This window comes from Aptenodytes forsteri, unplaced genomic scaffold, assembly GCF_000699145.1.
Source record: "Aptenodytes forsteri isolate BGI_AS27 unplaced genomic scaffold, ASM69914v1 Scaffold82, whole genome shotgun sequence".
NCBI classification, from domain to species: domain Eukaryota; kingdom Metazoa; phylum Chordata; class Aves; order Sphenisciformes; family Spheniscidae; genus Aptenodytes; species Aptenodytes forsteri.
The window spans coordinates 5600413-5622074 of NW_008795490.1; the positions used below are offsets into that span (position 1 = coordinate 5600413).

Below are 21662 nucleotides of genomic sequence, written 5' to 3' on the forward strand. Positions count from 1 at the left end.
TTAGGCATCTAAACCTCAGAAATAAGGTATATAGCTTAGGATACAAAAACTCGCCAAGTCTTTTTTTAAGCATAAAAATATGGAAAAATATAATGAAGCATTCGTTTGGCACCTTTTCCTAATCAGTGTTACGGTCTAGTTTCATTTATTTCTTTCAAGGAATCCTTTACCTAGAATAAGGTACCAGCTTTAGTCCAAAATACAGGCACAGGCTCCTGTTCAAGGAATTGCTTATTTATTTACCTTGTGTTCAAAGAAACATTGATCTATGTCAGGAAAGAAATTATTTTAAATAAGCAGCTGACAATAATAATTTTTTTCCTTAAAGAAAGAGTCTGTCAGATACAGAGTTTTGGCTAAATGCAAAATGAAAAATACAAATTGGATACTGAAAAAAGACAAAGATTGTATTAAAAAGTTGATTAGGAGAGTCAAAATGTTTCCATGTGTGACTGTTTCAGAACTTGTGTTTACAAACTTTTTTTACAAATGGTAGCACAAGACTTGCTTCATAGGTTCAGACTGCTGAGCTGATCAAAGCCACTGTCCTTTCTTCAGCAGTAGCAAAACTAGTAGTCTTCCTAAAAGGGCAAATGGAGTCTTGAAGTGAGGAACTACATTGCCAGCAAATGTGGAGTTTGGGGCTCAAGTTCCCAAACATGAGGGCTTATGGCAAGTCTGATGGAGAGGAACAAGCTAGGTAGCTATAACAACTCCTTCTGCCCTAAAAGTGTGATTCTGGAATCAACAATGGAAATGGAGAGAGACATCTTTGTACTGTTAAAATATTTTTTTTTAATGTGCCCTAAAAAGATGTATCCTAGTGGACTGTCATCTGTGCAGCAGGAAAAGCTGGATGGCTCCTGCAGTTCAAAAGAAAACTTCTACATGCTCCAAAACTATCATTCTGGTTTGATTGCCTTGGAACTTGCAGTGCCTTTGAACTGGAGGTGCCTTCTAAAGATGGGGTGCAAGGTTAACAGTAATATACTTCTACACAAGAGATTCTTCAGATAAATCACCTAAAAATAATGCCTTTACCAAATTGTTTCCTTTCTAAAACTTGTGCATGTAACATGTCCAGTCTGTGGCTTTTACTCTACTCATGTTGTTCTTAGATACTTGAGACTTACTCTGCCCTACCTGTCTCTTTGGGAAGCAGCCTCACAGAAATTATTGCAGATGCAGTGAGAAACTGTTATGTCCCGAGGGGAGGAATTCTGATTTAAGAATGCTATTTTGAAGTTCTTTTAAAGCTTATTAAACTATTTTTGTATGTCAGAAAGCATAGAATAGGACGAGCTAATTAAGGAGAACAGTTCTCAAGACCTTCTAAAGAAACTGCCAGTACTCCATTCATTCAAGTGACTTTTTGGAAACAGAGTGGTCATGCTGACAGCGTGATATGTTTCCACCTAGGCCATCACCTTTTTCCAGGTGAAGGTGGAAGACTAACAGAGCTGTGACGCTGCTGTTTCCGCCACCAGGGTACAGGAAAGCAGTTGTTTCTTGAGGATTTGGCGAGGTGGTAGTAGCCCAGCCATCTGTGTTCATATCAAAACAAAAAATGAAAGGAATTGGAAAAAAAAAAAAAAAAAAGTCCACAAAGCTAAAGGGACCTCTATTATTGAAAAATACTATATTAAATGTACATCATCAAGTTATCCTCATACAGAGGAAGGTTGGGAAGTGTAGTAAGAGAGGCCATTGTGTCTGTACTTGTAGTTTTATGAAGATTGCAGTCAAAAAGATACTTGTATCAGAAGTGGAGACAGTTTCTAAAGGTGAGTATAAAGAGGTGGAACAAGCATATAGGGAAAGTGTCGGAAAGGCAAAAGGGGAATAAAGTCAGTTAAAACCAGCAAGGAACAGTAGAAGATAACAGGACAGGTTCTGTTAGAGGCCAGAGGAAGAAAGAGAAGCTGAAGGCATGCTGTGTAGTTGGGAAATGAGAAATAACAGAGGGCAACCTGAAGGATTCAACACTCAGCTTTGATCTCGGAAGAGAACTTGCACACTTCTTGCCAGCTGATAGGAAGTGCAGGTCAGAAGAGGGAAAGTAGTAGCAGTAGTTAAAAAGAAAAATCTGTCAATCTACTATACTGTATCTATATCTATCTAATATTCTACTCTAATAGAAATCTGTCTATTCTATCGCTAGAAACTACTCTCTGTCTGGAAAGACATGGAGCAAACTGCTAAATGATCAAATTGGAAGAATTGGGGCTGGTAGGGGCTGGGGTTTATGGCCATTTAGGACTTAAAACAAGCAACAAAGTATTTCACGAGCAAATCAAGTGTAACCAAGCTGATGTCCTTCCTTGAAAGAGTAACTGTCTTGGTGGAAAGGAAGAAGCAGATGTGCTAAATTTTGACTGTAATAGAGCTCTTGATACTGTCCTGCGTAGGATTCTTTCTATACAAATTTTGGAAATAAAGTCTAGATGAAATTACCACAAAGTCAATGAGCAACTTTCTGGAAAGACACTCAACTGGCAAACAGTAAGTGATCAAGTAGGATCTTGCAGAAACTGATTGTGGGCTCAAGAAAAAGGGAATATGCTTAACTCTGAAGTTGATGCTGAGTTGGGGGAATTTGCAAGCACTTGGCTCAATTTTTTTTTTTAATTTTTTTTTTATATACTCTAAATAATTGTAGCAAATTTAGGGAACAAATACAAAATGCATGATTAAAAATGGAAATCAAATACTAACAAAAAGGGGGCTCAGCAGTGAATGGTACAGTAAAAGGGGACTTGAGTATTATCCACAAACAGCATCGTGATATCATGACAAAAAGCGGAAATTCTTTTTGGGATGCATTAGAAAAAGAGTCATTACATAAACCAGGAGAAGTGACATTCTGCAATACCTAGTGATAATGAGTGTCAGTTCACTGTCCAGTTTTTGACACCACGAGTGTGTCATGGTTTAACCCCAGCCAGCAACTAAGCTCCACACAGCCGCTCGCTCACTCCCCGCCGGTGTGATGGGGGAGAGAACTGGAAGAGTAAAAGTGAGAAAACTTGTGGGTTGAGATAAAGACAGTTTAATAAGTAAAGCAAAAGCCGCACACGCAAGCAAAGCAAAACAAGAAATTCATTCATTGCTTCCCATCGGCAGGCAGGTGTTCAGCCGTCTCCAGGAAAGCAGGGCTCCATCACGTGTAACGGTTACTTGGGAAGACAAACACCATCACGGCGAACATCCCTCCCTTTCTTCTTCTTCCCCCAGCTTTATATGCTGAGCATGACATCATATGGTGTGGAATATCCCTTTGGTCAGTTGGGGTCAGCTGTCCCGGCTGTGTCCCCTCCCAGCTTCTTGTGCACCCCCAGCCTACTCGCTGGTGGGGTGGGGTGAGAAGCAGAAAAGGCCTTGACTCTGTGTAAGCACTGCTCAGCAGTAACTGAAACATCCCTGTGTTATCAGCACTGTTTTCGGCACAAATCCAAAATGGATTTGTGAAGAAAATTAACTCTACCCCAGCCAAAACCAGCACAGTGTGGAAACTCAAGAGGAAGGCAGCAAAACAGAGAAGTCTAGAAAACATGACCTATAAGAAATATATGTGTTTGGCCTAAGAGAGGGAAGGAGGAGCATAGGTCTTAAAATACTCTAGTATTTTTTCATATAAGGTAATAGAACAAAAGCAACTAGATGCAGGAGGCTTATATAATGCAAAATCACTGAAGATGATGTAGGGTTATTTGCTATAAAAGTGCTATAATCTCAGTCAAATGCAACAGGACCTCTTTTTTTTTTTTTTTTCTTCCCTCCCCTAAATGGGAAATTAGACTTGTTGATGTAGTATTTTTACCTCGATTATAACTTTCATGAAAATTGAAAAGTCATTTTTTCCAGGGCAGCTCCAATGGTAGTTGCATCCTTTTCATGGTGCATATAAGCATGTTTTTTGTGATCACACAAAATACTATATTGAGAGAGGCTGGTGTTTCTATGGGAATATGAAAACTAAGAGCAGCCTTATTTTGTAACCTCTTTGCAGTTATGATATGTCTCTTGTAGTTAGTTTAGTGTGAAGTCACCTCAGGTGTAAAAATGTTTATAGGATAATAAACTTCTAAATATGAGGGCTTAAAAGGATAACCAAATCCAGCAGAATGGGTTTCACAGATGGGAAAGTGTTTGTCCATTTGATGCATACAAGATTAACAATTATTCCACAATATTGGTATTTTTTGCATTGTATAGGTGATGCAGATAAATAAAAAGATGATCATGGTAATGTATCCTTCCAGCCTTAAAAAGACCCATCTACAGCAAGGAAATGCTTGGGATTTTACTTCATGTATATCTTCCTAATTTATTCTGTACAACGAGGTCAGGCCAGTTCACAGTTTCTGCTTGCTTTCTTTTGCCTTTTCTAAAGCCCTGAACGCAGTGTATTAGCCACACCAGCACACCATCTCTGGAAGTTGTTTTTGTTTCGGCTCTCTAATTGTCATTGATGCTCAAGATCACATTTGAGACTTCTCCACAGTTCCATGCCTGTCTTTCATTTGTTTTGAAATGCAGAATTCAATTTCCTTAGAGCCTTATAAAATTAAATCTATGCCACAGCATAGGCATTTCATAGAATTGACAATAGCCTGAACAAATACATACTGCTTGTGGGTACAACGTGGGTATGTTTTGCTTTCTCTCCAAAGGTGGGATACCAGCTTGATAGGCTAATAGTCATACCTGATATTGCATGCTTTAAACAACATTCTTAAAATAAATTTAGTGAAATTACTTTGTGCATCAGGTAAGTCTTTCAGAAAGCTCTTACTCTCTGTGTTTCTTTCCCGCAGCAGATCACTAAAGATTACATTTCTTTCTGGGAGTGAGAATACCTTTCACATAAAGTTTTAGACTTCAAGACGATGATGCAATTCTACTCTTAAGAAAATAATACATAGGTTTTTCTGAAATTGAGGCAGTAAGTCTTTTATCTAAAGTCAGGAATGATATTTGGTTGGTATCTCTTGTTGGCTATCAGATGAAGAATTATGTGAAGAATGCAGTTAACAGCTGCTGGTTTCAGTCTAAGCCAGGTTCCCAGTATTGCTTGTCCCCGAGATTACCGTCTGGAAACAAGAAAATGTTATTTGATTAAGTTCTTTTCCCTAAAAAAAACCCAAAAAACCTCTTTCTTCTTGTAGCCCACTGTTGTTAAGCATGTAGCTTAGATTTAAGTGGTTAAATACAGAGGAAGACATTTCTTAGAGGGGGTTTGCATTTTTGCAGGGTTTTTTTTTTGTTTGTTTGGATTTTTTGTTCTTCAGATGTTATAGGTCATACATAAAGATTTTTTTCATTGCATTATCTATTTTTCTTAGCAAGAAACATTACAACTACTTCAAGTTACTAACTTTTCTGATGATATTGTTTGAAGATTAAAATTGTGACCCTTTAAAGTTGACGGCAAGCCTTGCATAACATGGTTGTTAAGTTTGTGTAGACACAACACGGAGAGACCTTCTAGAAACCATTTGTCCTAGGATCTTAGGGAAATTGACCAAAAAAGCGAATGCTTGATTGAGCGGGAGAATCCTGGTGATATGTATACAAAATTCCAGCCCCTCTGTCTGATCTAAACAGCACCTCCCATTTGTTTCAAGCATAATAATTTGAGAGATCTAAGTGGAGTTTGCTGTCACATTAGAAGGTTGCTAGACTGTGTTGTATCTCCATTAAATACTTGGAGTGACTTCCTTGCAGCAGTTTAAGTACCTTGGTCCTGCAAGGATATGAATTGTGTTTGGGGTTTTTGTAATAGGGTAATAAAAATGCTGGAGCCCCATCTAGTGCATGAACATTTAACACTGCTAGAGAAGTTATAAAATGTGTCAGAGCAGAGAGGATGAAAGGCAATCCCATTAGTGAGAAAATTTTAACCTTTTTGTAAAATAACTTGCATTACTACATCAGTAACGGATTAGAAGAGAAAAATGTAAAAAGTAGTGGTCAAATGGAGGTTTATTTGGGGAAGGCGATTCTGTAAAGGTTAATCTTATTATGCCTTAAAGGGACTGCATATATTAAAAGATATAAAGATATTAAAAGATTTAACTGTGTTAGAACCCAAGTTTGAGCAGTCCAGTTGAAGTCTGAAAAACCACTGTGAGACCACAGTTGTTGTGGTTAGATCTAGGTTAGATAAATCTGATTAAATCCAAGCACATTTGACCTTGCCCTGTTGCTTGTTTCGAGAAAAAAATTGTTAATAAACAGAAAGTCTGGGACTTCCGGGTTTGATTATGCAATTTAGGATTGTGGGTAAAATCCTGACTCCATGGAAAGTCAGCAAGACTGTTTTCATTAATTTCATTTGCATCAGCTTTCACCCTTGGATTTTGAGATTAATTTTCCTCAGAGAGCTAGGATTTGCTGTCCCTTTGAACTTGAACTTCCCTGCAAAGGTTTGGAAGGAAATCCTCTTAGAAAACCAGCATTGTAAGTAAAATGGGCTGGCCAGTAGTCTCCCTTCTCCACCAGAGAAGAGGGAAGTTGCCTTTGAGATTCTGCCAGAGCCCATTTTAAAATAAAATAGATACAGTGCGCTTTTTGAACTTCTTGAAAGGTGGGGAAATACTGGTTTTAGTCAATGTGCATTTTTTAATGTGTAAATGTTTCATTAGAAAAAAGCGTTTTTCTTCTAAACAATTCACCTTGACTGGTTTAAGTCATTTTCTTTCAATGATTGTGTACAAATTCAGGAATAATAAGATTTTGTAAAAGAAGAAAATCTGAAATATTAGTGTTGTTTTAGGAAATTCAATGCATCAGCATTTCTAGCAGTATAAGAAAGCTACACCTATATAAAATTCAGGCTTCATTAGTATTTTTGACAATTATGCACCTAAATTTGTGTGTGAGTATCAAATGGAAATCATTGGTTTATTAATGAACATGTTATGCATGCACATGTTAAATGCATTATTGGACAAAAAGCTAATTAGGGCTAATGACCTGCATCTTTGTTCAGTTTCAGTCTATCTTGACCAGACTATGGTCAGAAATGGGCATAACACTCTGTTATGTAAGGCCCATGGATTTATAGAAGGACTAAGAATATTACAAGCCTGCTAGTGATGATGTCACCGAAAGTACAGTGTATTAAAATATATTTCTCTTTTTCAGTGATAGTAACTAAAATCAGCTGTAGGGGATTTTTAATAACAAAAACTTACTATGGCATTTTTCTCCCCTAAAAAGTAGTCTTGCGTAGATCTGTACTAGTACTACAAGTTATGTATTTCAGCATTTCATGCAGCCTATGATGACTTGTTCTACAGAAAAGAAGTTTTCATTGTAAATATGGAAGCTTTTTAAATGTAATCTCTGAATTATAAGAAATTCCTCCCAGTTTTATGGATTTAGGAATCATCCATGTCTCTGTAAAGCTTTAAATAGTATAAGCACAGTTGTGCTATGCCCTAAAAGAACATCTTTTCAGCTTAGTTCTGAATTAGAATGCAAAAATCAAAAATTACTTAAACTGGTGTGTCATGAGGACAAGTAAACTGTTATGCAAGCAAATAAAAAAAAGTTTTTTACTTTTTTTAACCTGAAGAAATTAAATTATTTCTATTGACCTCATCAAATTCTTGTATCTGCTAGAGTGCTTTAAAATCACAATCATTTAGTTAATGAGTTTCTTTTAAATTACATAACTGTAAAAACAAAAAAAATAGGAAACTTGAGATAATGTCCACATTGCACATTAAACAACTTTCATTGTCTAGTTATGCTTCAGCATGTAAATACACTAATAGCTTGTAATGCAGTACTTATTTAATAAAAAATACTGTGTCAAGTAGTATTGGCCTTGAGGTCAAAATCAGTATTCTTGATTGTTATGGGAGCCACACAGTAATCCCTACCTCCACGTGCAGATCATAGGACCTGGCTCAGCATCCCAAGAACATTGCAGGGGTTGGTTTAGATCCAACGTGAGCAAATGTCTGTACCTCATCAGGGTCTAGTAGGCTGCTTCTAAGCTGCTGTTTCTTCAGTATTCACTACTTCGTTCTCATAAGGGATGCTTAGGAGCTTCACACCCTGACTCCATCATTCTCAGCTATTACTCCCCTCCTTCCACCTTCTTCTCCAAGAGAGTTTTCTGAAGTCTGTTTGTTTCAATGGTCAAGTTTACAGTGGTGTCCCACCAATACTTTTATTGATGCATGCGTGTGAGCATGTTGCAGATGGGAACTTCTTAAGCTAGATTTGCTGCCAAATCTAGCATATTGTATAATTACACCTTTGCTAGCACAGCTCTGCTGTCACTAATTTGAATACCTTGCTAGGTAGGAGGCTTTCTAGTCGCCCTCTTGGAAAATGTGTAGTTTGTAGGGTGTGTAAATATGTCTGCAGACCTGGCAGAAATTGTAATTGTGGGTGACGTTTCTAACAATCTGAGCTGAAATAGAAGTCATGGATCTTTTAGTAACCTGTCATCCAGCCCCATGCTTGTCCAACATGAAAGTGAGGGGGACAACTTAAAACACAGTTGTGCAGGTGACTGTGACTTCAAAATGTAGTTTCATTCATACATTGGAAAATAACTTATTTTACTTTCCTATTGTTCTTCTGTTCTGCCTGTCCAAGAGTAATAATTTAGGTTTTTTTCACTTCTGTGGTTTGATTTGATTGTGCTTACACAGGAACAGATAAACTGAGAAAAAGGTACCACTTTTACATGTTCAACTTTCAGAGTATAGCTCAGCTTGGGAGCATTTAAAGGACAAAATTGAACTTTAATGATTTAGCCTAATCAGTCCTTTAGTTGCTGGAAAAATGAATGCTGATGTCCTAAAATAAAACAAAAGCAAGCAAACAAAACCCAAACCCCCACCACTTGTACCAAATGAGGTAGTTGGAAACTATTTTTATGCAACAAACAAACTTCAAGATGTGTAAAAGTAACACTGGGAGTTAGATTTTCAAACTTTGAAACAGCAAGAGCTGTGAAATACTATTTTGAATGCGCTCCATTGTATCACAGCACTTCAGAGACCTCAAATTGATGATTGATCTTATTTCTACCGTATGCCAAGCTCTAATGACAGAGCTGCTTAAGTAAATGTGCAGATTCTATATTAGATTGTAGAATTGCTGCAGCACTTGTAGAGAGACTATTTGTTATTACAGGAATTCTAAAAAAGTCAGGAAAACCCAAAAGATAACTCGTCCAGGTTTTACCATCCTGCACCAGTAGTCGTAGTTGTCTTTAATGTATTCTCTCTGACCTATTAGGGAATATGAGAGTGTAAGAGTTTTGGGATCAAGGTAGCTGTTAGCATTTGAGAATTGGGTTTGGGTGTATTTTTTTAATTCAGATTGATTGGCTATGAATGCTATTTGTAATTAATTATCTTTTGCTACGTGTTATTTTAGGGGAATGAGAAGGGAAAAAAGTTGTTTAAGTGTGTTAATATAAATTTGAAACTTGCTATAAGCTGCCATCAGGGATAGTTCTGTGCATACACCATAGCTCATGTGAAAAATTTAATACGGTGTATTTCCATGTTTAGATATTGCAAATGGCTCCAGTTCAGGAGGATACCGCCCCCCTCCCAGAACAAAAGAAGTGATCATCAATGGACAGACAGTGAAACTAAAATACTGTTTTACTTGCAAGATTTTCCGCCCACCTCGTGCCTCACATTGCAGCCTTTGTGATAACTGCGTAGGTGAGTAAAAAAAGATATGGCATATGTTCAATTTAGTAGCTTGTATATTGTTATGAATACTTTTGATATGACAGAGAAAAGAATCAGTTAGTGACAAGATTACTCATGAGGTCACTCGCTGTGTCCATCCTTCTTTCCTATGAGCTCTGTTAAATGTTAAGAATTTTGGAGGAGGCAGAAGAAGAGATTTGGCCTAACGGATAGTTGTTGCTAATCTAGGAAGGAAAAACAACTTCTGATGCGTACATCTCTCCTAACCTGCTCCGCAAGACAAAGAACACACCCAGTTCAAATAGGGCTGCATAGTATGTGCGATGAACTGTCTAGTGCGAAGAGAACCAAGCTTTATGGGGGTCTCAGAATTGTTTCCTTCACCAAACTGAATTGAGGGCAAGGAGCTGCTTCCCCGGTTCATTTCAGACTAACTGTAAGGCGTGGTTCAAATGGTTAGGGCTTGCACTGTGACCAGAATATACACTGTAGGTCATTCTTACCTTTGGACAGTTTTAAGATTAGAAATTTTAAAGTCAGAATCCATAAGAAATTACTGGGCAAGCATGCTATTTTGAGAGTAAGTAGATGATGTCAGGACCTAAGGATATTTTGTAATGATAGGTTGGTTTTTTTTTTTTTTTCCTCTGAACATCTTGTCTTCTTTCATGACTACTTTCTTTGGAGGGCAGGCAAGGTGATTAAGATATGCTTGGATTTAAAAGCAAACGAAAAAAACCCACCAATCAAATCTGAGTAGTTTTCTAGTTAATTAGATCACATTTAGAGTTTAGTGCAGCTGATTAGCACTCTGTTAAGCCTGGATCTTATGCATTCAAGAAAATAATGCAGAAAGATGTCTCCAGCTGAGAAATGTAATTGCAGCATTCAGCAGTGATATTTTTAGATATAAAGCAGTCATTGGAAGAATTACAGTTTCGTGTTTAGAAGATACTCATTTAGGGAGTACACTTACATCAGAGTGAAAAGTTTAGTCTTTTGGCCCTATACAATCGATCGGTATCTGTAGATGGTTCTTTCAGTAAGTTTTTCTGATGTGTTAGAATTTTGTAAGTGTTGTAAAAGCTATTGAACTTGGCGAGTAGGGATGTTTATGAATTGCAGTTGACACATTTTCAGAAAAATGTTACATCAGATGTGTAACCTGGACATTACAGTGTTGTGGTATTGCTCAACAAACCTGGTAACGTGAAAATGCAGTTGTTGACCAGTGCAGTATATAAAAGTTAAAGGCTGTTGCCTTTACCGAGAGAGTACCTAAATAACAGCAACTCCCATGCACACATCCTGAAGCTTATTTTAAAATAGAGTTTCAGCTTGTTCAATAAACTGATATGAAGGATTTTTCTACAGGTTATTCTGTAGTCTGATTGTGTCCTTTTCATACTAAATTTGGAAAACCTGCTCTGTGAAACATACAATTAGTGATGCAGGGGAAACAACTTAAACAATCTTTGTCTTTTGATTATGTCTGTGATGAAGCAACAGATGTGAATTATTATGAATGTACATCAGAAAAGAGTCTGAGCAAATGACTCATTTAAGTGATAATTGTATCCAAGAAGATTAGTCTTTTCTGCTCATAAAATGGGTATGATCATTGTAACTTCCTCTTGCACATTTGTTAATTTGAAGTTATTTGTTTTAAAATAATTCCATCCATTTATTGGAATGAATTTGCTGTGGTTTTTCTCCTCACTGTTTTTAATGGGAATTACAATAAACTATGACTTTTTCAGGGTACCTTGCATAGTATTTTTGTTTCCTGGTTAGGTACAGGTATTTGTCATATAAATATTCAGCTGTTTTGAATGCAAAAAGTGAAATTTAGAAGTACCTGCAGCTAACTTTCTATGAAAAATAGGTGTCAAGAAAATCGGATTGCTCATGTACTTGTGGAAAACTAATAGTCTAAGAGCGTACACTTAATCAGAATGTGTTACACAGTTTACCTCCACTCGTAAGTTAGGATTGTCTTTATGATGATACTTTTATTTAATTTCAGTTTGTGAATAAATCTTATAATAGCAATGAGCGTTCTTGTGCCACTATCATTTGCTAGTTCCTTACTGATGTAACTAAACCAATGCAAAAATATTCGTACTTCACATGCATACGGATATTTAAGTAACTTACGATTGCAACTCACTACCAATATGGCTATGCGTTCCTTTTTACCACACAGTTCCTGAAGCTTTTGCTGCATAGTTATAAACTAACTACAGAGACTGTGTGATACAGGAGCGGAGTCTTTCTTCAAACCAGCACTTACTGCTCAGAAAAAACAATACGCTACTTTTACCTAAAGGTGTTTTATGATACTGGGCAAATGAATGCGGTGTGAAAGAGAGGTTTTTTCATTCTGTATTTTCTATTGATGTTTTTCATTCTGTAAGGAAACCTTAGCAGCATTTTAAATATGTAAGTACGTACAAAAATTTATTCATTGTTGGTTTTTTCCCACCTTTTGAATGAATCCCAACTTTCTTGTTGTCTAGTAAGCATATCTGTTACTTGATCTTGTTTCTGATTTTCATTTCATCACTAAATTTTTTAAAAATGGATATGTAGCATATTTGGATAAAAATATGAAGAAATAGCTTTAAAAAAACCCCTGAATTAATTTGAGTTCTACCCATAGTAATACTTCAAACTCCCTTAGCTTTACTAAGGGAGTAGTAGTATCCAGAAAAATCTGGATTTTCATACAAATGCAGTTTGTTGCATTTATGTAATGCCTTAAAAAATTTGGTTGTCCTAAGGCAAATATCTTGGGTGTATTTCTGACTTACTTTCTTTAACTGCATCTGTGAATGGCAGTTGGAAGTTAGCCCCTCAAGGGTTTTCTGTGTACCATTATGTTGCTTAAAAGTTATAAATGAATTTAAAATAATGTACACATAAACACAAGAGGTAAAGACTTAAAAAAAAAAAACCAAAAAACCAAAAACCCCAAAAAAAACCACAGCAGACATAAATTCTGAGCATAAACTCAAGCTAGTAATTGCTGGGTTTTGACAAGAGGTTTTGATTGCACTGTGTGATGCTAGTAAGAAGCCAGTGGTTGGGCTTGCTTCTGAAATTATCAAATGACCTTTTTTTTTAATTTATTTTTGATGATTTCAACATCAACTGTGTAATTTCCTTTTTTTTGTTTTAATAAATTTTTGTCTTGTTTAATTTGATTTCTATAATAAAAACTGAACAAGAAGCAACTGACTTTTCCAAACAATTTATTTAAACTGAGTACTGAATGACTAACGAGAAACAGTGAATGATTAGCAAGCAGTAAAGCAACTTAGTCCACTAATCTAAATGTCTAAAGCCTTCCTTACAGTCACATGCCACAGTTTTTGCTTATCAGGTGAACTAACTGATTTAGACTAAGGCAAAAATCCAGTATGGTGGAAGAAGAGATCCACCATTTATATTAATCTAAGAGAATATGGCCTTTTTATTTGTTTCAAAATCTGTATATCGTAAATTGCCTGTGACTGATGGATTAAGATACCTTCTCTTCTCCAGTTCCACTCTGTGTGTTTCAAGACATGATTGTTTTCCCACAGATGATTCAAAGTTCAAATTTTTGAAATTGGATGTCACAACTTAACTTTGAAACGTTTAGTTTGATTTTTCAGAGATCACTGATGAACATGAGAATGGCATACTAAGTTAGACCAAAGTTTCAGTTCACGCAGTAGCCTGTTTCCCACCATGGCCAGAGTGGATCCCTGGGGAAGAACGGGAGAAGAGGGTGAGCACGCGGGGATGCTTCCTGCTGAATATTCTCACGCTCTCATAAATTTTCAGCATAGGCCTTCTTGAACCCTGGGGGGTTACCCCTTTCTTTTCAGTAGCTCTTGATGGATCCTAGTTGGCCTTCTTTGTACCTAATATAAACTTTTTGAGATGGGGGAACCAGGATGCCAGTAGTGCTGAAGGCGCACGTACCATACTGGCATTTTCTGTCGATGTTTCTGTTTTCTGTAGGAGATAGGATTCCTCTCACTTGTAAGTCTGACTGCTTTTCTCTAGATCCTAAACATCAGACCAAGTGTCAAGATTTTGACAAATTTTGACAGAAAATATGCTATATTAGAAGCCAATAGACACCCCCTTTCTGGTTAAATCATTGCTTCTGTAAAGCATTTCTCCCAGGCAATTATAGCCATCGTCTTTTGGTTTTGGTCTTGACCGGACTGCATTAACTTATTGTTTTGAAAAATGCAAGGTGTTATGCACCCAGCAGTATGCCAAACAGCAGAATTTGAATAAAACAATTGTTTTTAAAAGTAGTTTCCCAGATTAGGCACTAGTGTTGTAAATTTATTTTCTTATAATGGGAATTAATTATGAAAACACGTGTAATATATAACACACGCAATGTAAGACAAAGAGTGAGATTTACCAGTGTCTTCTGGGAGAAGCTCTTCCCTGTAGTCACTGCAGATACCACCACCTTCCAGCCTGGAGAACACAAATTACTTCAAAAACAGGCTGAGAGGTGGCATTGTAATGTTTTGGGTTTTATAACACCAACACTGTGTCTGAGAGTAATTTTCCCAGGACTTCGTGGTCCTTTCTAATCAGTGTGTATTTACTTAATGTCAGGATTTTGTTTTGCTTGGTTTTAATTCCATTCTGTAGCACTCTTCCTTCATTACCTTACTATCTCCCTTCTTGCTTTCAGTTCCTTTTCGTGACCGTTGCCTATTTCTTTCCTTACAATTCCTGCAATGAAGAGAGTACAATTTTCACTTCATTTTGGGGCCTGATTTTTGAACCTGTTAAAACTTAGCTCTGGGCCTCTTGAAGTGACTCTTTAGCTGAACAGTTAAAACTACAAAGTTGGTTGCTATGTCCTTTTTTTCCTTCTCTTCTCTCCTTTCCTCCTCTTCTCTCCTTTCCTCTTCTTGTATATTTTTTTCCCAGTTTTTACATGAGAAATGGCTTTGGCTCTTTTTGTTTGTACTACATTTTTGGGGCACCCAAAAAAAAAGCTGCCAAATGGAGTACACACCAGCACTTAGGGAAGTGATATATTACTTGTTTATGGGTGTGCCATATATATATAGTAGATGCACTTTAGAAATTCAGGGAGCATGGCATGTGTGTCAAAGAGTTTTTAAGTCTAAGCCAAAGCACTGGGAAACATGGCAGAAAGTCTCTTTAAAAAAGATAATACTGTTACAGGTTACTTCAGAGAGAGGTTGTGGCTTATGTATTGGTCTGCATATAAAAAAAGCAGAGATGGTCATAATACCCAACTGTGTAAATGGTGTTGTAAACCTCAGATGTCAGAGTAAAAATTAAAGAGAGAAATTACCAGGAAAAAATAATTAAAAAAAAAAAAGGAACCTAAGAAAATAAACAAATATTTACAATTGGTGCAATAACAATTTGAAAGATGGTTAAGGAATTCAAAGGCAGACACAAGGCAGCAACGGAAGTGTGTAAAAAATGTGCTTTCATGTAGAAAAGAGAGGAACAAAGCCATGAACTTTGTGGATGCTGATACCTGGTAAGGATACCACGCTTCCCCTAGGGAGAAGTTGGGGTTTTTAACTCTCTTCCTCCACAGTTGGGTGTGTGTCTGGCACTTGTTTGGTTCCCAGTGTGTGAGAAGGTATTGTATTGACAAGATTAGGTATGTAAGGAGAGGTTGTTAAGCAGGGAGGTCCTTTGCTGTGCACTCTCCGTACCTATCAAAGAACAGTCATTCTAAACTGCCGCTGCTGCCTTTGAAAATGTCACCATTAATGTGCATGCAGTCAAAGGGGTTTGTTGTTAATTAGTCAACATTTATTATTGGAGGTAGCAGTGAAGTGAGGTATATGACAATATAGTTTAATTACTATGAGTTATCTTAGGGCAATGGCTGGATGTTTTCCTAATAAATCAAGTGCTATTTTTATTTAAAAAATGAAGCATGTTATTTTCTTTTTGTGAATAACATTAGTCTGCCACTATTGAAGTTGATTAGTGTGGAAAAAGTTGACATTGCAAATGATTTTCTTTAAAAAAACCCACACAAATAGCTTAGCTGTCTGGGACAGTATTTAAATGATTGAGAGAGTGAAATATTTGTTGAGTAGCCCTTGTGTTTGTGTTTCTGATTGACTTTTTGTTGTAGATATCCATGCACATTATTAATTTATTTCATTAATAGAGGCCTATCTTTCCCAATGTTACATTGCTGCTTCAGTTTGCATCACCTTGTAGAGACTAGTGTAGTGTCCAGAATGTAATCTGGAGTAAACCTTTGGTGAGTATTTCCCAAATGTAAACTTGAGGCTAGAAGGCTCTTTCTGTTCTATTTGGTTTTCTTGGGGTGTTTTGATTTGGGCTCAGAGTACAAAAGTACTGAAGCTTGGTGATTTAAAGGATCCATTGTGCATTGTCCATAACAGATGTTCTAAAATAACATCAGCATACATAAAAATGTAACTTGCAACTGGTCTTTTGTTATTCACCATTTTTTTTTCCATATAAATTTCTACTCTGATTTCATTCCACAAAAGTAACAGCAAAGGCATTGTCAGGGGAATGACTGTCACACAGGTGAATGTTGTGTAAGTTAAACTGATCCATATATTTGATTGCTGTTGCCAATTGATGGCAAGTCCCATCAGTGTTTTTTTAAATATGATTAAATAAACAATTTTCTTGACTGTAAAGGGTTTAATGCCATGGTTATATCTGGTTTTGTGCATGCATACATGACTCTCAGTAGGCTATTGGGATTGAACTGCCATATCTTAGAAGAAAATAAATACAGCTTGTAACAAAAAGTATTCCTTATATGGACTTCTAAAAAACTCATTTGTTTTCCTAAACATTTCAAGAGCAACCTAATTCTGAAAGTACCATTTGTCATTCAAAATATCAAGTCAATAAGCCTGAATAGATGTGGTCATATCATGACATCATAGTCCTACAAAAAGCTGTAATTGTCATCATTATAAATATGTGCAGATGTGTCAGTATCTCTACATAATTGCTCAGTGTGTGTCCACAACAATGGACTTTGTAGTCCTATGTTGTACTGCTACTATCAAAAGTAATTTTGAGTAATGCTGGCCCAGTTGGTTGAGTTGTAATGTGATATTTAGACTGATGCAAGATTTGAATAGCAGGCTGTTGACTCTTCCGCATCCCCATGGGATGCACGTTTGCGTGTGTTAAATAAAGACGGTAGCATTCGGTGAATGCCTTAGGTTTGTATCTTTGCCCTACAACGCTTTACTTGAATGGGACGGAAGAATTAGCAAGTGAATTCTAACTTGTGCTCATTGGAATCTCCTAGTAATGTGACCTAGATATTTTTGCACCTGTAGACTTTTTGTCTTTGAGACCTGCCTTCACATTAAGCTTTAGAAAATGTACGTTGGCGTGCAGTGATGCAGTCGAGCAAAGGAAAAAGGAAGCAGTTCATAAATAATAATAAATGTTTCTGAGATCACAGTGAGAACAGACGAGAAAAGCTGCAAACTGAAGGGCCAAGCTGGCCTACAAATGTTCTGTGTAAAAATGCTTTTTTGTTCCTTGTATATTATAAAGCTTTTATTAAATGTTTTGAAAGAGCAAGGAAAGCATTGGGGTCATTTTGTACATGATTTCCTGGAGTGTAATGATTGAAAAATGGAAGCTGAACATTTAAGTATTTAAGAGTCTACATGCCGTGCTGTGGAAAAGTAGAGGTTTCACTCTTTGGTTCTGAGCAGCAAGGAACATGCTTCAGTGTGGCTTCTGAAGGAAACACTCTCCATCTAGAAGACCATTGCTTATTGAAATGGGAAATGTTCCCAGTTTTGTTTTTATCCAAGATATCCAGCAGTTAATGTTTCTTAAGCAAGTTTTCAAATGTAAATGTTTCAGGGAAGGTAAAAACAGAGAGAAATGTCTAAAGTATGATGTAACTTGTATGTTCTTCTGTCACCCAGTTAGCATATATTATTAGATGAGTGTTAATGAGACCACTGAGTCATGCTGACAACTTGCTGCTTCCGAAGGGACAGTATCTGAATTTCACCCTCTTTTTTTTCCCCACTTGTGTGATTCTCTCCTTTGTGCCTGTTCACACAGCCCTTAGTAACACACAGCCATTGGTAAGTCAATTTTTCTCACTAAGCAATGAACAAAATAATTCCATTTTTTTCTTTCCTGACGGTTCAGGGAACTGACCTGACTCATCAGCAGCTTAGACAATGAAAGAAGGAAGCGGATGAAGTGGCAGGAAAGGAAGCATGTGACTATCTCTTTCACTGCTACTAAGCTTTTAGATTGGCTCAGTTATCTTGTGAAGCCTCACCCTTAGGATTTGGTTATGGGGGTGCTGGTTATCCTCAGAAGTTGTTATTCAAACTCAAAGTTGCTGATCACTTGGGAAAGACTAGTAACATAAAGTCAGTGTTGCAGGTTTACTGACAGCTCTTGAGGTTTCTTACCTCTTTAGTTTTCTGTGGTCTTTAAGCAGCATTTTTAGTCTCCATTTACCCATCTCCTCTTTTCATTGACACTTCACCTTATAAACTGTTCACACATTTTCTCAGTCTTTTGTGTTTGCTTCAGCTTTTGTTCTCAGACCCTGAAAAATTAATCAAAACTGGATTTCTCCTGCAGTCCTGTTAAGTGTTGGTTGGTGTTACAGCTAAGCTGAATTAACACTTAGCTGCTTCTGAAAGGGTCATTTCATCCCTTCTCTGGCAGTGTGTTCTCACTGCTTCACTTGGGCCAGCTTTGGTGTTTGTCTGATGCTGTGATGAACTGGTCTGGGGAGCTAGGCAACAGAAAATTAACCATAGTTTTAAGTTCATCTGGCTCTGTCAACCAGCTCCCCACAGGGTAAAATGAACACCAGGCTTGGCCTAAGGACAGAGCGCCATAAACACACAGGTAAGAGATTTTTCACAGGACTGCTAGAAGGGGAGAAGCTGGGCCATCTGTTTTAGCAGTAGTTTTCGATTAGGTAGATATGACTATAATGTCGTATCACATCCCGAAGGCAAATACCTTGCTGCTTTTGCTTAAAATTGAGTGCAGGAGGATGATCTATCACAACTTTTCTATCCATGGGATGCTTCCGTAGACAAACTTTTCAGCCTTTGCAGCTTTCTTCCTCCTTCATTAAGAGTTCTAATACACTTTTTATTAACAAGAGTTTGTCTTACCAATGTTTTGATTCTCTTAATTTGCCTCAAATATTTTTACATTAACCTTGTCACAAATGTATGATTCAATACAGCAGTATGTTAACTGTACCTTATAATTTTAAACCAGAACTGCAGTCATCACCTCTAAACAGTCTGTTATTCTTCATAACAGTTGCATTTATATTTGCTCTGCATTTCAAGTTTACGAGGGCCGGAATTCCCAGTTTTTCTCAGCATCAGTAGTTTTTCATTTCTCAGTGAAGGTAAACCTTAATTTTGCTGCCAACATTGTCCAAGCCAAGTAAAGATGTCAGACAGAGCTTCCTTTTCCAAATCATTGGTTGTTCAGTTTACAGGCATCTGGAAGGCCGGAGGTGAACCTTAAGATATTGTGTTATTTCTTCATTAATACTTACTAAGCCATGTCTTTTTGTAAGGAAGAAGAAACAGCTCTAGATTTAAGAGAGTTTATATTTAACAGCATTAGAAGTTTCTGCTTAGTATGTGTCTGCTCATTTTGCCAGGATTGGCTTTTTTCTCTTGCATTAATAACTAACCAGAGCAGCTCACAAGCTGTAAGGCTATTATCTTTAACTTGCATTTACGTATTTGTGCTCTGCTGAGTAGAATAATCCCTTGCTTTTTAATATACCGTTTTGTGGCATATAACATAAATGTCATATCCCTTTTTTATGACTGAGAAAAATGAGGTCCAGTTCATTCATAACGCTCATGTAAACCCTTTAATACTTCTCCTTTTTCATTAGAGTTGATTTAGATTTAACACTGTAGCAGTGTCTTTCATATCCAACTAACCTTTTCTGTCTATTTCTGCTTTACAAACATCTTAGGTAGTTACTTAGCTTCACAATGATTGGTAAGGTATTTATTGAGAAAGCAGGGCCTTTCAGTTTATCAAGAAAGTTTGAAGACAGAAATTGGACAGGAGTGACAAGTAGGTTAAAAATATCAAGTCAGTCTTTAGTAAGGAGTATCTATGTATGTATATGCATGTATGTGTGTTTATAGATGGGGGATGTGTGTATGTGTGTGTTTTTGTTTGTCTGCATTTATCTGAATCTATCAAATGGATATCTACATATATTGTTCCATGGCTAGAAACTGAGCTTTATGTCAGTGTAATTTGTTGATTCCTACTGTGTCAGCATAGAAGAGAATGAATGTGTATATACGGAATTCGTCTTCCAAAGACATGTCCTGATTTTTTTTTCCCCCCCCTGAAGCAGTAGGGTACAAAAGTACCCTAGGATTATGCTCTTTAAAAGGCTCTATAACTGTATTTTTCTTTGTGTTATTATTTGCTCATGTGTTGTATTAGGTGTCCATTAAATGAAGTGCTTACCAGAACATAGGGACTCATTCAGAAGCACAAATGTAAAAAAAAAAGCACTGTTCCAATGCAGTGTCAACTTATTTTGGGAATACAACTGTATTGCATTGAATAAAGGTAGTATCGCCTACCCTTTTAGATACTAGAGTGTTTAGTTCTTAGTATTCTCAGCAGTACTCATTAAATCAAAGTGTTTCTGAAGCCTTATCCTAAAAAAGTTCAGTAACTTCACCTTGAATAGCCCCATTGGAATTTGAAACAGATTTATGGCAGGAACATGTGGTCCAAACAGCTGTCACGCAAAACCATTTAAAAAAACCCTGAAAGTCTGGTGAACTCAGAAATCTGTTGTGCCTGTTGTTTTGACTTTTTTTTTTTTTTTTAAATTAAGATAATCCTGAATACGTCCTTCAAGGAAAACCTCTAATGCAGGTCTTGAACATAAAGCCATAGCTAAAATAAACTTGTGTGCTTGGACAGATGTGCCTTTTTAACATAGGCTTAAGGACTTCAAATTTATAGCTCGCCTTTCCTCTGGAATTACAAATAGTTTGATATTGTACGTCAATGGAGGCATAAAAGTCACAGAAAACAAAACAGGATTTGGACAAAGATCAGACAGTGAGAGGGAGTCAGCGTGAGAGCATCTGTCTTATGTTACAATCTTGGATTTGATTAAAAAATTTAAAATTCTGTCAGTGTAATCTCTCCAAAGCAAAGTTAGGAAATGCCGGTTTGTTTCCTGACAATTGCTCTGTTTCCATTACCCAGCGTACTGGCATGGGAAGAGGGGGTCCAGGCTGCCTGGGGAGAAGCAAAGCGAACTGTTCCCTCTGCTGCTTTCCAGCGCTGGGGCATTTCCCCTGTGTTGGGGACACTAGTTTCTGACCCACCCTGGCCTTTTCCTGTCTCATGAATGAGTTAATCTCTCAGGGAAATAAAGGGAAGGGGTTTGGTTTAGTAAAAAGAAGAGGGAGCCTATAGTGCAAAGGGTGACAGAGCATTCAGACAATATCTACCAAGTTTTTTACCGTGTGGTTTACAGAAAATTTCTGCAACATTGAATAGATTATTAAAAACAAACCCCAAAAAAGTATAAGCAAACTTTACAAGATCGTCTGAATGTTAACACTTGAAAAATGGCTTATGTGAATGGTTTTGCTGTTTTGAATGGTTTTGTATGGCAGTGTCAACTCTAGGTGGAAAAATAGGTGGTCTGGAATGGAGAATATTTTGAGTGAAGCAATAAAAGGAAGTGGGATGGTGTAAATATTTCATATACCTTGATGGATGGATGAGATGATAGTAGACATAAAAGTCAGAGGTGTGATCATGACAGATGTAAATAAAACAGCATAAAAAACTCCAATTTTGAGTAGAAGAGTCACTGGAAGAAAAAAATCCTTATTTTGAAAAAATCCAATTGAGTTGGTACTGCTGCAT

The 21662-nt window shown here is 36.9% G+C and overlaps 1 protein-coding gene across 4 annotated transcripts in view; it reads left to right on the forward strand.

Annotated features, from left to right (window-relative positions):
• ZDHHC14 (zinc finger DHHC-type containing 14) overlaps window positions 1-21662 on the forward strand; it is a 116412-nt gene that overhangs the window by 68671 nt on the left and 26079 nt on the right. For all 4 annotated transcript variants that reach the window (XM_009281436.2, XM_009281438.2, XM_009281437.2 and 1 more), the window contains exon 3: window positions 9546-9704. In XM_009281436.2, coding sequence (XP_009279711.1) covers window positions 9546-9704 — 159 coding nt within the window. The remainder of the gene's footprint in view (window positions 1-9545; window positions 9705-21662) is intronic.